The following is a 15,477-nucleotide window of genomic DNA, read 5'->3' as shown; positions in this document are numbered from 1 at the left end:
CATAGCCTATACAATAGGAACAATCTTTTCTTTGTACATCAACATATTTACAAATACAATTTTCTTCGCCTATCTAAATACATGTACTCTGCCTGGAGGATTGCATAGTCCAATTGGGAATTTCAGCATAATGTCTTAATAAGTACTGCATACATGTTCACTTCACAATACAAGCTAAACTTTTACTGGATAAAATAAAACAGATGCTAGAAAATGCAATGTTGCATTATAACGCCAACAGGATGAAATTACAATTGTGTTTGGGGTGAATTTTCTCTCCAAATGCCTCACAAGAGCTCTAGAAATCTAAAGAAAAAAAGAATCCTGGGCCAATCAGGGAATTGAAAGTAAAAATCCAAAACCATGCCATTGATTTTCTTCAAGGAATATATTAAACCAAACTGCGAGGTGATTCACCCAAGGTAATCTCAGTCATAACGTAATTTACTTCAAGAAATTTATCGAAATTGTGCTGCACTAAAGCCGGGTGAGGTAAACGGGCACCTGGTGGGTTTTTTATAAAGCGAGAAATAAGAATGACTGGTAAACCTTTCTTATGCACGAAATAATCACAAATGAACATTTTAAATACTGGGTAATAAATATCATTTACAAGAAAGGATCACCAGTCGTTGTTAAAGTGACTCTCAATTCACGAACAGCTTTATGAAACAGCCCCCTGGTAGGGTTAGTTCCTTGAATGCAGTGCTGGGAGTGGAAGCCAAAGCCGTAGTACTTCTAATAGAGTGCCAGGGAATGGGTTATTTCTAGATAGAGGGCGCTATCTAAATGCTTATAATTCTAAAACCCATATCACAATTACTACTAAAAATAAACTACATGTCAGTGAAACCATCCCTAGAGAAGGCAATGTCTTGGGAGAGGCAATATTGTACAATGCCTAAATATCTTGTTGTACGTGAGAAAATGGGAGGCTGAATGTAAAACATTCGTACCGTTGCACACACGACGTACCATCCAAAATGTACCGTTGCACAGCTTTAGGAGGCAATGTCACAATACAATTTAATTAAGTGCGCTCAGTAAAAATGAAGGTGCAATACGCATATAAGCCTGCTGGCTAAATGTGCAATGCTGCACAAGGTTACATGGAGCGTTGTGGCCCAGTGGATTAGTCTCCGGACTTTGAAACAGAGGGTCGTGGGTTCAAATCCCAGCCATGGCGTAATTTCCTTCAGCAAGAAATTTATCCACATTGTGCTGCACTCGACCCAGGTGAGGTGAATGGGTACCCGGTAGGATTTTTCCTTGAACGCTTTAGCGCCTATTAATATGGCAGCTCAGCTACAGCCGGGGTAATAATATGATACCAAGTATCAAAGCGCAGTTGAGTATATGCACATAGTAACTGCGCTATATAAATGGACATATTATTATTATTATTACATTGTATGTGCTCTTGTGGGATTTTGCTTTTCGCTTCCATTATTTTTGCTCCCTTTTCATAGAATACTGCAGGGATTTTTTTTCTTTCATATTTTTCACTAGATTCCGAGGCGTTGTACAACACAAACAGCGAATATTCATATTCGTAAAAAAAAAGAAATTCATATTCGTGCAATGGTGCGAGATTTTGAATTTGGTGAAAGAAAGGAACACTATTCAACTCCGCAAACACCTCGTTGAATAGAGCATCTTTCTTTCACCTTATGCGAAATCTCGCACTATCGCACTCATGCCTATTCGCTATTTGTATATCAGGTCCCTGGCTTACTGAGGGTTACAAGTGATCCAATTAATCATAACTATGGAAAGCTGTCGAAAACCAACATATGAAACTATTTGTGCATTCAAAGTATTTACTAAATATCATGTATACCCATGCATGCATCATCGTCTTGGTATAGTACGCGTCTGTTTATTAATTGAAAATGGTTTTACTAAACCTTCATTATATCAACAGACAAATCATTTCACACCCGTTCTAAAAAAAGAAAACAAAACTAAGTCATTACAAACCATTAAAAAATTGAAATTCATGCATTTTACGTTGCATAACAGATGGGGCAGCTGCTTGTTTATGATGCCACAAATCCAAAACCCCAAATTCAATTCAAACTTTCTTAACCTTTAATGGATTTTCCTCAAACCTTCACCAATATTTTAAATTATATTTCTGCAATTTTTCCAACAAACTTTTCGTCAGGTGAACTTCCCCTTTGACGCCAGTCTGGCACTTCCTGGAATCATGCTTGCATAGATGCATTCACATAATATGGTAGACATTGAAATGTGCGTGGGAGGGGGGGGGGGAGAGACTCTACTACCAGGGATTGAGCATAGTGATTTATCTGTCAATTTCTGGAATGTTGAAAACTTTGATCACTTTTCACAGCAACCACTTTCATGAAACTCAAACATTTCTACCCAAAACAAGAACAAGGAGATGAGAAGGTTCAAATTCTTTCTTGTTTCTGATTTGATGCAGACAAAAAAATCACACAGCCAAATTTAACACTCAGCCATATTTCATTCAATGGCATACTGGGAAAAGAGGATTCTGATAATACATGTAGCTTTTAAAGATTTCTCCTCATTTATACTTTTTAATTTTCCTTTGCTATTCTTTAAAACCCCAATTACATAGAGAGCAAGAGATCTGAAAGACCGCTGTAAGACCATGAAACTTGCTTGATCTTTCAAAGGTCTTCTAATGAACTTTCAGAGATCTATGAGGTCTTATACGATTCTGACAAGTTGTCAGATCTGCCATCTTTCCATGATTTTGATTGGCTGAGAGGCACTGTCCCTATGGTAACTGTCGGATAAAATGGGACTTGTCGGATAAAATGTCTGACAAGTCGTTTCATGAAACGCCCCCCGATTTATCTTTCAGTGGTCTTTGTGGTCTCCATGATCTCCAAAACCTTTCAAAACTGTTCAAAACAGTCTTTCAGCGGTCTTTTGGGAAAATGGTCTTTTGAAGGTCTTTCAGCAGTCTATCCTGATGAACTCTCAAAGTTCTTATTAGTCTTTCCAAGATCTTTTGACAGTCTCTCAAGACTTGCGGAGATCGCTGAAAGACTCATGAGAGTTCATTAAAAGATCACTGAAAGACCAGGAAAAGTCCATGGAAAGAATTATGAAAGATCACTTGTTGCATAAAAGATCTCTGAAAGATGACTGAAAGATCTCTATAGGACTAGTCTATGCCCAGTAAGACAAGAAGTATCAATCAGTCTTTCAGAATTCTTTGAAAAATTTCAGTGATCTTGGAGACTGCTGTAAGACCTTGACAATGTTTTGTCTCTCAAAGGTCCTTCAAAAGTACCACTTATATGAAATGAGGGCACAAACTACATCATAGGCTGTTTGAATATTCATATGTACTTGCTAGGCACTTAACTAGGTGTCCTATGAAGCCAAGTAGATCACTGCCACCCCCTTGTTTCTCTTTATGTTGCTGTGCCCCTCTGTCTGTCTCATTTCTTCTGGGAATACTGTCCTTTGCCTGGCTGGGTCTGGTGTCCCATGAAAACTTAACCTCCAAGAATGCCACACTGTTACTGTTATCACATTCCTTCCAGGTGGGTGTTTCATAAAGCTGTTCGTAAGATACGAATGACTTTATGCACGACTGGTGATCCTTTGTTGAACTATGTGATCTCCTTATGTAATTGAGCTATGACCTAAGAACATGTTCCAGTCGTGCGTAAAGTCATTCATAACTTTACAAACAACTTTATGAAACATCCACCTGGAATACTGTCCTTTCAGATGCCCTCACTGAGTCCGATGCCCCATGACACCTTCTTGAATCCATAAATGCTATCAGATACCACTTCTTTCTGGACTACTGTCCTTTGAGATGCCCTGACTGAGTCCGATGTCCCATGACACCTCCTTGAAAGCCACACTGCTACTGAATCTCATTCCTTCCTGAAATATTCTCCTTTGAAATGCCCTGGCTGTTCCCAATCCCACTGGATCTCATTTCTTCTTGGAATAGTGTACTTTGAGATGTCCTGGCTGTGTCCGGTGTCCCATGAAGCCTCCTTGAGTGACAACCACATGGGGTGAATCCTGTCCCTTCTGAGGCTGTGGACGGGGGGATCTCTTTCCCTTTCCTCCTCGTCCACCCGTTGCTGTAGTCTAAAAGGAGATCAAGCAACAGCAATAACAGTCATACTGCAGCATGTCCTTTCAACAGTGACACTCTTGGCAAAGTTGAAAGAAAGAGAGAAAGGGGGAGACAAGGTGGAGAGGTACAAAGAGAGGGGGGGTGCAAAACAGGGGCCACGGAACGGTGGGGTGGGTTGACCAGGCAAAAAATCACAATCATATGGTCATTTTTACGTTTTTGTACACGGTTTTGGAAAAAAAGTGGGGGGGGGGGCCGAAGCCCCCCTTCCGCGGCCCCTGCAATATACTTGAGGGCATTCACAGTATCATAAATTAGGAAGTAAAAAAGCTGATTGTAGGTTTTATGTTTACTTCAGACTCACACAATATCACAAAATGTACTCTGGAGAAAATTCAGAAACATTATCATCTGCATGGAAAATTAAATATTTCTAAAATTTTGATGTAGTATAAAAAGCACCTCTAACACTAAGAACAGGAAGATTAGGGGTAACTTATTTTAGCACAAAGACTGGATATCACTTGTGTATAAAGTTCTGCATACATGCATCTTACAAACAGCTCTATCAAGTTCTTCTAACCCAGTTATAATCTAATTCTCTTTCCTGTCCGCATATGCAAGATCATCCCCACATGAATTCTTACCTTGTTACTGTTCTGTGTCTTCGGTCTATGAGCACCTGGTCTGGTCCCATGTGGATGATCTGACACAACTGCACCATCATGGGGGTTACTACTGGCTGATCTTGGTGTTGGCTGAGGACTCTTCTCGAAGGCACGGTTCTGAAGAGACAACTTGGACACAGAGAAGTACTGAAGGGCATGAGGATCACCTCGGTTGTCAGAATGGGCATCAGGCTGACGAGGGCTGCTCCCATCCTGACGCTTCGAGGAGAGCGGACGTTTAGGATCTGTAACCCGACCGCGAGGAGAGTGAGGGGCGTAAATCCCAGAGGTCACTGGTTTGGTGACTCTAGCAGAGGGTTGTGGGCTGGTTTCTTTGATGAGGGTATCTGGAGTTTGTTCAAGCGTAACCCTGTAAGGATTGTCATCCATGGATATCAGGACATCAAGCTCAGAGACGTCACCATTGCCAAGGTCTTGTAAATCTTGTGCTGTGGCTAAACCACTCTTGACCCTTTCTCTTGGAGTAGGTTTCCTCACATGCAGTGAACCATCCACACCCCTCTGGATAGTGGAGCGGTCCAGCAGTCTTGGTGATCTCTGCAAGGGACTGGTAGAGTCCATTCTAGAACGAGGGGTGATTTGTGAATATCCCTGTGTTGGGTGAGTGTGACCAGGGGCAGTGGCACTTTGTGACAGAGTAACCTTATAAGACTGTTTGTTGAGATGTGTTGATGCATTACTAGCAACTCGTAGGTCACCCTCAGACGGAACATCATCAGGAGAGTTGGTGAAACCAATATCCTTCTCTAAAGATTTTTCCAAGTGTTTGAGCTCGGCCTTCTTGTCTAATCGCCGAGCATGTGTGCTGATGGTTCCCTTGGCGTAGTCCCTCTCCTGCCCTGCCGTCACTTTCTGTCCGTTAGCATTGATATCCCTAGAGGCAATATCAAGTTTTGTTTCAACTGACGAGTTCATGGTGAGGCCTTTGTTGCGTTGCACCCCATCTGCTTCAATGGCATTTGAAGGAATTCCTTCAGAGTAGTAATAATCCCCATCAATCCTTTCTGATCTAGAATCAGAGCTGGTTTGATCAGGTAGGAGTGCCTTACCATCATCACCGATGTCTTCAGAGGTCGACTGGATACCGTTGCTACCTGCATCATCCGTGCTAGTGCTCATCCCTGTGTTGCTATTGTTGTTGTTAGGATCCACACTACGGCTTGCCGGTTTCAAGGATCCTCGGTAGCTCCTCTGAGTTTCCCCAGAATGGACTGCAGATGCGCTCTTCCTTCCGTATTTTGCCTGGAGTCTCGCGGCCGAACCCATGCTGACGGGACTCGGATGGCGCTCTGGCTGTGAAGGAGAAGGCGAGCTTCGTCCACCGTAGAAGTCCTGGGCTTTCTTAAAGTGGTGAGAGCTAGGAGTGATGTTCTGCTTGGCGTAGAGGGCAGGGTCTGAGATAGGCGTGGCTTCCGTGGTGCAGTTATGGTTCTTAGCCTGAGGGGAAGTCTTGGGCCAGTTCTGGGAGCTAGGAGACATGAATGCACTCTCACTAGGGGCGTTTTCTAGGGAATCCTTGATATGTCCTTTCAGTTGGGGCTAAGAAAATATTAGGAAATCAAAATGAACAAATAAGAATTTTTCAACATTAAATTCCTTGTAACTGCTGTATTACATTGGGGAAACTTTCAATATTGGAAATAAAATGACTCTTAACTGTATAATCATTGTCACCGTACAAGAACATCTGATAAATGCCAATTGCTCAAAAGATTTTTTTTTTTAATTCAGGGCATGCCCAGTAAAATGGATGGAAGATCTACGTCCATCCGTCCGTCCGTCCATCCATCTATCTAATCCATCCATCCATCTTCATCCATTCATCCATCCATCCATCCATCATTGTCCACCTACCTGTGTTAGTACTTCACTAGCCATGAAGAAGGGTTCAGCTTTCTTGACTGGGGTGATAGATGAACCGGGGTTGGCGATGATTTGCGCTTGGCTGTTCATCAAGATAAAAATAACATGAAACGAATGATCAACTCTTGCCTACATAGTTCAATACATGTACATCTTTGTTAGGCATGGAAAGGTGACATCTACAGAGCCCTGTAACATAAAGTTCAGTAATCGATTGTAAAGCTGATTTTTGCAATTGATCATACACAATAGACAATGCAATCAATTTTAGAAATCAGTCCCACTATCAATTGCAAAGCTTCATGTTAGGGGCCACAAATATTTCATTTAAAGATAAATTCCAGTTTTGGTAACGATCTCAAAATTACTTTTTACAGAATCTAATATAATGACCACCCAAGTGTCTGTTTGTATGAATAAACAAGTGGAATGCCTCTGGCCGTCTCACCTGCATCACGCGGTTCAATATAGCAACAGTGCTGACTTTGAAAACTACTCTAACTCGCACAAGATGTTCAGTGATACATGGTTACTCTTATGTCCACTTTTTATGAACTAGACCAATAAACTTACAGAGATATGATGGTTATTCAACAAAAAACCCCAACATGGCCAAAGTTCACTGACCTTTGACCTTGGTCATGTGACCTGAAACGTGCACAGGATGTTCAGTGATACTTGATTACTCTAATGTCCAAGTTTAATGAACTAGACCAATAAACTTTCAAAGTTATGATGGTAATTCAACAGATACCCTCGATTCGGCCAAAGTTCATTGACCCTAAATGACCTTTGACCTTAATCATGAGACCTGAAACTTGCACAAAAATGTTCAGTGATGCTAGGTTACTATTATGTCCAAGTTTCATGAATCAGATCCATAAACTTTCAAAGTTATGATGGGAATTCAACAGATATCCCCAATTCGGCCAAAGTTCATTGACCCTAAATGACCTTTGACCTTGGTCATGTGACGTGAAACTCATGCAGGATGTTCAGTGATACTTGATCAACCTTATGTCCAAGTTTCATGAACTAGGTCTATATATTTTCTAAGTTATGATGACATTTCAAAAACTTAACCTCAGGTTAAGATTTCGATGTTGATTCCTCCAACATGGTCTAAGTTCATTGACCCTAAATGACCTTTGACCTTGGTCATGTGACATGAAACTCTAATAGGATGTTCAGTAATACTTGAATAACCTTATGGCCAAGTTTCATGAACTAGGTCCATATACTTTCTAAGTTATGATGTCATTTCAAAAACTTAACCTCAGGTTAAGATTTGATGTTGACGCCGCCGCCGTCGGAAAAGCGGCACCTATAGTCTCACTCTGCTATGCAGGTGAGACAAAAAATATGTGCCAAAGGATTCTGGAAGAAATTGTGTAATTGCTGAGAAATAAGCAACATAAGCGCGGATTCGGCCACTTCCATCGGGTCTTTATTCCAGCAATAATTATACACTGTCCCACGTGTGCCTATCTGTGTTGATGATCTTCAGTGTGAACGTTTTTCTTCGTAGATTTCAAGATTTCACAAAGTTTAGTTTATGTAACTGTACCAGATCTAGATCCTCGATGATATTCTGACAATTAAGCCTGGTTTACAGACTTTCTCATGAAATCAGTGTTAACTGCAACTACTGGCATTTCTCTTTAAGTGTGCGGGGGGTGATACTAGTTCATGCGACGAATGAATGCATGATAAACAATGTTCCAATGCATTACATTTTTTTTAACCACCATTTTGCCCCTTTCAAATATAGAAACAAATCAAAGAAAAACCACAATAACACAACTCAAAGAACAAACTGAGCAGGAAAATTTGCCTTGTTTTTTATTATCTTCATGCATAAACTAACTTGGTATCAGCCTTATGATTTGTGATGATAACTTTCAAAGTTGCTTGGACAGAATTATTATATGAGCAAAATCTTAGATTTCAGCTAAAAAAACTTCTGAAAATAGCACCTACGCATAAACTTTATTACACTGTTATTACATTAATGGTGCATTTTGTTATTCAAAGCATAAGACATTTTTAAAGAATAACTGAAAATCAACAAAACAGTCTGACTGAAATTAGAAATTTTTTTTTCATATTCCTTTACATGCATGCATGTATCATATGCAAACCTCTCCAAAGGAAAAGCTTTCACAACAGAGCAAAAGAGCCGAGTTTTGACCAAATTCTCACAATAACTCATCTTTCTAAAGGCCACCGCGCACCTTACGACCCGACTGGTCAGCGACTGGCTAGCGACTGGCTTGCGACTGAGTGAGGGGAGATGTGACGTCACAGCTCTTGTCAGCTTGAGCGTCGCAGATCGGTCAGAGATAAGTCGCAAGGAAAATCAGAAGGATTTGACATTTCGAATCCTTATGACTGGATCGCAAGCTCATGCAACTTCCAGCCAATCAGACAACAACGCACATACGCAGTAGTAAGCGCATATTCTCAGTTGCTATGGCAAAAAGCAAATAGCGCATTCGCGAGTCGCAGATCGGATCGCAAGGTGTGCGGTGTCGAGGCTTATGAATACCTTGCGATTCATTTCCCCTCACTCAGTCGCAAGCCAGTCGCAGACCAGTCAGGTCGTGAGGTGCGTGGTGGCCTTAAAACAACATGTACACAGCCACAATTTAATTCCGGAAAATCAATTTAATTTCTTCAACAGGAAAAAAAATTGTGCCGAAATCTAAAAAAGTTTAAGGATTGGTCAACACAGTACACAGCATCTGATAGAGACTTCACTTTGTGCACATATAACAACATCTAGTGTAAAGGCTGCATGTTCTCTCTGCAAACAAAAATCTTTTCAGATGAAGACCCAACACTATTCATTTTTCTGATCACACTCAAACTTGTATATCAAAGTTATTAGGCTTTTCAAAACAATTTGTGCATGAATCACTTCAATGATGTGGAAGAGGTTCATCGTGGTGAAGGATTGAGTAGAAGAAGTTACCAGTTGTGTCACGATCTATCAAACGTAGTTGGAGAGCGACGTTTCGTCTGCAAGCTGCTAGACTTCGTCAGGCAAAGACGCTGCTGTGCATGGGTTATATAGTGAAGTGTCTTTATGACAGAGCTTCGGGCATCATCACTAAGCCCCACTACACAGCTACGGGGAAGCAACACGTCACCTAGGCTCTTCTAGTAATGATTACCCGTGTTCTTTTGTTAACCGCATCGCTAAAAAGAAGAGAGTTCCGTCTGAACAGCCTGCGCAATTTTATTCCCCTATAGTAATCCTGGTTGTTGATGGTATCGTGCATCTTCCCCGCCGGCGCTTGGAGAAGCATGGCATCCAAATTATATTCTAGTCCGACATCATCCACAGCCAGTCGGTCTGTCTGATCGACCGCCTGATCCCCGACAGACGCGATGGGGTTGTTTATAAGATCCCATACTCAACCTGGGACAAGGTCTACATTGGTGAGACTAGTAGACCTGTTGGGAAACGCGTGAAAGAACATCGCCATGATGTTCAGCTAAGGCGCACCGATAGCTCTACTGTGGCAAAGCATACTTGGGACTCCGATCATCCACCTAACTGGGATGAGGTCAGTTGCATCACTAGTGATAAGCATTGGTATATGCGGCACATTAACTCTTTGCCCGCCAAGTTTGCCGATTGGCACACTTGCTGCTTTGCCAAGTACGCCAATCGGCACAAATCTCACAACTATCCGATTATATAGATTTAAACAATGCTTTCAATCACAAAAGCTAAGCTGCACTTCCTGCCTTGCTATTGAAAACAAATAGCATAGGCTTAGAGTATTGGGCCTGCACTATTATTCTTTGACAAAGGGGTTATAAGTAGCCTGTTCTCATATTTGGTAAAAATCTGGGAATGAATAGCATGTACTATAGTTTGCCAATTGAAACATATAGGTTTCCATTGATCAGAGATATATCTTCTAAACATGAGTAAATGTCTATGGAATATACATCAATAGCCTATTTCATACTCTACAACTTTACTGATAACATTTTTCTGTAGGAAAAGCATAAAAAAGTTACAGCCATGTAAAAAGCAAATCCAAAGCACCTATTTCTTGGGTCCACAGAATTTCTGGCAATAGGGGATTCCATGCACGGCAGACAAAGAGTTAAGGAAGCGATTCAGATCCGTTTGGAATGGCATTGAGATCCCTGATGAATGGTTACCTACCATCCAACCCCATACAGCAACCACCGTTTAAAGCACGCGGCGCCCGCACCAGCTGGTGTCTGACACCAGCGCGGACACTGATTGGCCGGCGGCATCGGCAAATCACAACGCTTGTGTGGTGCACGCACTAGCGGGCGCCAAGCAACGGCGTGAACACTGATTGTCCGATGGCTTCAGCCAATCACAGCGCAGCTCACACCCGAGTGGAGCCAGACAATAGCGTGCAGTTTGGCACGCGGGCACCCTCCCCGACGCTATATAACCCGTGCGCAGCAGCGTCTTTGCTCATTGCCTGACAAAGTCTAGCAGCTTGCAGACGAAACATCACTCCCCAACTATATGTACATTTGATACATTGTGAGACAACTGATTATTTCTTCTACTCAATCATGAATCACTTCATTAAAGATAATACTTGTGCATAAAAGCAATGAAAGGGGCATTTGGTGAGTGATAATAATGTCATGTATTAAATAGTATAACAAATTTTGGGGTGTATTTTAAGTTAATAGGTTTTCAAAACGATTTGTGCTTGAATCACGCAATAGTGATAACATTTGAGCATGAAAAGCAATGATGTGTTAAACAGTTATAATGACTGTGTAGGTGCACATGTATTACAGTTTGTACAGCTGAGTGTGCTAGAATGAATTTCATTCAGATATATATAGCAACATTTCCCTGCATAATGACCACACATGAATACATATACTTATATGTACATAGAATGAACATACATGTATATCCTGGAATGAAAATAAATATGCAAGGTCCAGTAATACAAAACTGGGCTGTGTCATAGAACATCTAGTTTCTTCCTTTTTTTTACAAGTCAAATGTAGAATAATTTTTTTTTACAATTGATTGCATTAACCACATTTCATTATTAGCTGTAAGAAAAGTTTATTCACAAATGGCCTTTTTTTTTTTTTTAAATAGATAGGTACGCAAATCACTGATAATTATTTTTAAAGAAAGGTTTCATAAGCTGGTGGGTGTTTCTTAAAGCTGCTTGGAGTTGTAAGTTGTGAGCGACTTTAAGAACTGGTGAACCTTTCTTGTGGTAAATGATATTGACCATCAAATGTTCATTCGTGATTGTAGCGCATTAGAAAGGTTCACCAGTCGTTCTTAAAGTCGCTCTTAACTTACGAACAGCTTTATGAAACGGCCCCTGGCCTGGCATATACAGTGTACTACATGTTGTAATTTGTGATATTCAACTCAATAAAGAAACTTCTGCATAGACAAGGTGACACGACTTGTATATTATATTAATCTACAAGTGAGAAGGCCTCAATTACGTTGTCTGCTGTGCACTAAATGTGACTACTATTTGACCCGTTGCAAAATACAAAATGTGACTGAACCCTTCGTCGTAATAGTCTTTGAATGTGAAAACAAGCATGTTTGTTATTATTAATAATCATGCTCATTTCCAATGATTTCAAAAGGACAATTCCAGTGTACATCCAATGATTTTCAACTGCTCATGCTCATATAGAAATAGATTGATAGCAGAACTCAGTAACACATAAATTCATATCCATAAGAGTGGAAATAACACAACTATAACAATAAAATACAAAATCAAAACAATGCCCCGACTCGACTTCCTCTAATCTGCCCAAAATATAAACAACAATTTGAAAACAAAATCTCAAACACGTGTCAAAACCGACTATGGCATTCATACTTACATATCGATTGCTACTGCTACATACAGAAGAACATGAAAATAAATGTGCAAAAATTAATATGGATAATGCAGACTATGGGATAGTGTATTAGGTGTGACAATTAGAAGTGATGGAGGAAAAATGTGACCTTATGTATTCATGAATGGTAGTAGGTTACATGTTTGAGTTACTGACAGAAAGTTGCTTTATTTTGAAGTCTCATAGAGATTTAATTTGCAATTTCCTCATCTATAATTTCCTTAAAAACAATTTTCTTTTTGATAAATAAATTCCTTATGTAAAATTTCCCTACGTGAATTTCCTTTGGCTTTAAAACACTATCTGCCAGCAAGTCAAACATGGAAATGAACATTCAAATCCTCATGATTATTTCCTGAAAACCTCATGAAGAACCTGAAGTTCTATCTTATTTTGTTGGTAATGAATAAACATGCTACTGGAAATGTACAAATGGACCTAGTTACTGATTACATTATCCAATTAGATTGATGGCCACACCAATGTTTATGAGTGGGACATATATAAAAGTGAGTGTGCACATGGGGTACATTAATCAATATTAAACACACTTGGGGATTGCATGGGTGGTCACTGACATCAATATCTATGTGTGGGACATGTATTAACATTTAGTACATCAATACAAACACACAACGGGATCGGTGCTATACACATTGACATTAGCTGTTGGGGAGCATGCCATTTTATAGACTGACCCTTGCTGGGCCCCAGTGGGGTCAGCCCCGTCACTGTTCGGACTAGGGGTGGAGTGTGTGGTTCCCATGACGACAGACAGTTGGAGCGGAATCCCCTGGGTAGCTCTGACCTCTGACTTAGCTCCTAAGGTGGGGGCAGGATGGGGTAGCATGGTGAGGTAGGGGTAGGAAAGGAGTTTGTTCACAGAATGATGCATTGAAATGATTATGTTTAAACAGGATTAAGTCGTTTCAGGAGAATTTACAGATCTACACGTATCTAAGAGAAGAACTAAACTATACAGTGGCCTATATTCTGAAGTCAGGTTTAACTTAGACCATCGCCTAACTCGGTGTTAAAATTATGGAGTGCCAAAATTACAAGTTGCATTTTCAATGCCGGAATATCTTTACTTGACTCTTTCCTCATGTTTTAATGGTGAAGGAAACTATTTTGTTATTTCCAGATAGTAATGATTAAAATTGGGCACCACATGTGCCTGACAAATTGCACCTCTACTGTTAGAGATAAGTGTCACAACTAGCTATCCATAATTCAAACACAATTTTAGACCAGAGAATTAAACCTGCATTCAGAATAAGGGCCCGGGGGGGCCACTTACATTGACGAGTGGATACCATGCGCGACCAAAAAAAACACGTAAAAAGGATGTCTTTTTCACGATAGGGCACGTTACGTACGTAACGTGATAAGGGTGTCAAAAACACAAAAATAATGAAAAAAGGGTATCTATTTCGCTAGGAAAATTACGTGTTTAGGGTCAAATTTGCGGGGATGACAAAACAAAATAAAAATGTTTTATAAAGGATGTCCTTTTTGCCCCAACACTACGTGTTTAGAGTCCGATTTGCGCGAGGTGTAGAAGTTGGGGTCGTACTAAACCAAATAAGGTAAAGCCGACGACCGAAGGACCCGTAACAATAAAACATTCCTGTACTTGTTTAGGGGTTCATTTCAGGGAATATTTGCCAAGAGTATCGTTTTGTTTCCAATACTTGTTAAGGGTAGGGTTTCACACGCCAATACTTGTTAAGGGGTGCATTTTCAGAATATGGAAATTACGTGTTTAGGGTGCTTTTCGAGACCCCATGGTCGCGCATGGTATCCACTCGTGGATGGAAGTGGCCCCCCCCCCCCCCCCCCCCCCCGGGAATAAGGGCCATTGAATGCAAGCAGCCCCAAGGCAAAAAAAAAAAACACCTTGGATCACATGACTGGTCATCACCTCATTCTTGCTGCCCTAGAAATTTCTTAATTACCAGAAAGCGATTGAAAACAAAAGTGCCATACACTCCCATAGGCTTACTGCAAGGGCTAAATGAAGTTAGTTCTAGGAAAATTTAAAATGGCATTTATTCTACTAAATACACTGTACAAAACCATCTAAAATTAATCTTAATAGACATTTTAGAAAGTGATATCACAAGCCAAAGAAACTAAAAACAAAATAAAGGGGGCTGCCATTGTTTGTAGTGAACACACTCTCTCAAATTTTGCAAGGAAGCAGCTAAGCAAAATCAATAATTTTTCAAGTACATTTAACCCTAAAAAGACTGGGGAGGGGGCTGATTCAGCCCCCCCTCGACATTTTTTGCGATAAATCCGCCGCGCCAATTTTTTTGACCGCGTCGCTCGCTGACTTTTTACTTTCAAGTCTCGCACAACTTTTGAGACCAAAATTGTGAACCCCGGGTTCAGCCCCGCTAGTCTTCTTAGGCGTCGAAATAGCCCAGTCTATTTAGGGTTAAGCCGAAAATCATCAATCAAAAAGGAAAATTAACTTTTTTTATTAAAAAAGAGCAGGAAAATGCAACAGATTAGGAACATTTTCCTGATTTTGGATGAGAGCATTGCAACAGTGACAAGGAAAGATGTTTATGTATACAATGATTTTAAAGCAGAATATCCATTCTTTGAAAATTTTGGAGGTCAACGGGCCCCTCCTTCTCAACAGCACTATGGGACAGCATCAGCTTAACACCTTATGTACCTGAATAGAATTGCTATCTTGTCATTATGTTGCTTTCAATATTGACACTTCAAACCATTGCATATCTTTTCACGATGTTAGGTCTCAATACGCACTTTATAGTATCTTATTATTTCACAGAGGGCAGTCAAACCTCACAAGACTATTAGGAAAATTTCTACTGTTTTGTTATGCCATGCTTAATGGAACAAAAACATATTGTTATGAGCTTGCAAAATCACCACTCCCTG

At 40.4% G+C, this 15,477-nt stretch overlaps 1 protein-coding gene across 3 annotated transcripts in view; it reads right to left on the bottom strand.

Annotated features, from left to right (window-relative positions):
• Window positions 1-2,789: 2,789 nt before the first annotated feature.
• LOC121421044 overlaps window positions 2,790-15,477 on the bottom strand; it is a 68,444-nt gene continuing 55,756 nt past the window's right edge. For all 3 annotated transcript variants that reach the window (XM_041615641.1, XM_041615640.1, XM_041615639.1), the window contains 4 exons: window positions 13,257-13,380; window positions 6,646-6,736; window positions 4,750-6,330; window positions 2,790-4,113 (listed from right to left, as the gene is read on the bottom strand). In XM_041615641.1, the coding sequence (XP_041471575.1) occupies window positions 3,952-4,113; window positions 4,750-6,330; window positions 6,646-6,736; window positions 13,257-13,380 (1,958 nt within the window). In that variant the 3' untranslated portion in view covers window positions 2,790-3,951. The remainder of the gene's footprint in view (window positions 4,114-4,749; window positions 6,331-6,645; window positions 6,737-13,256; window positions 13,381-15,477) is intronic.

This window comes from Lytechinus variegatus, chromosome 9, assembly GCF_018143015.1.
Source record: "Lytechinus variegatus isolate NC3 chromosome 9, Lvar_3.0, whole genome shotgun sequence".
Classification (NCBI taxonomy): domain Eukaryota; kingdom Metazoa; phylum Echinodermata; class Echinoidea; order Temnopleuroida; family Toxopneustidae; genus Lytechinus; species Lytechinus variegatus.
This window is presented reverse-complemented; position numbering and strand designations above follow the sequence as displayed.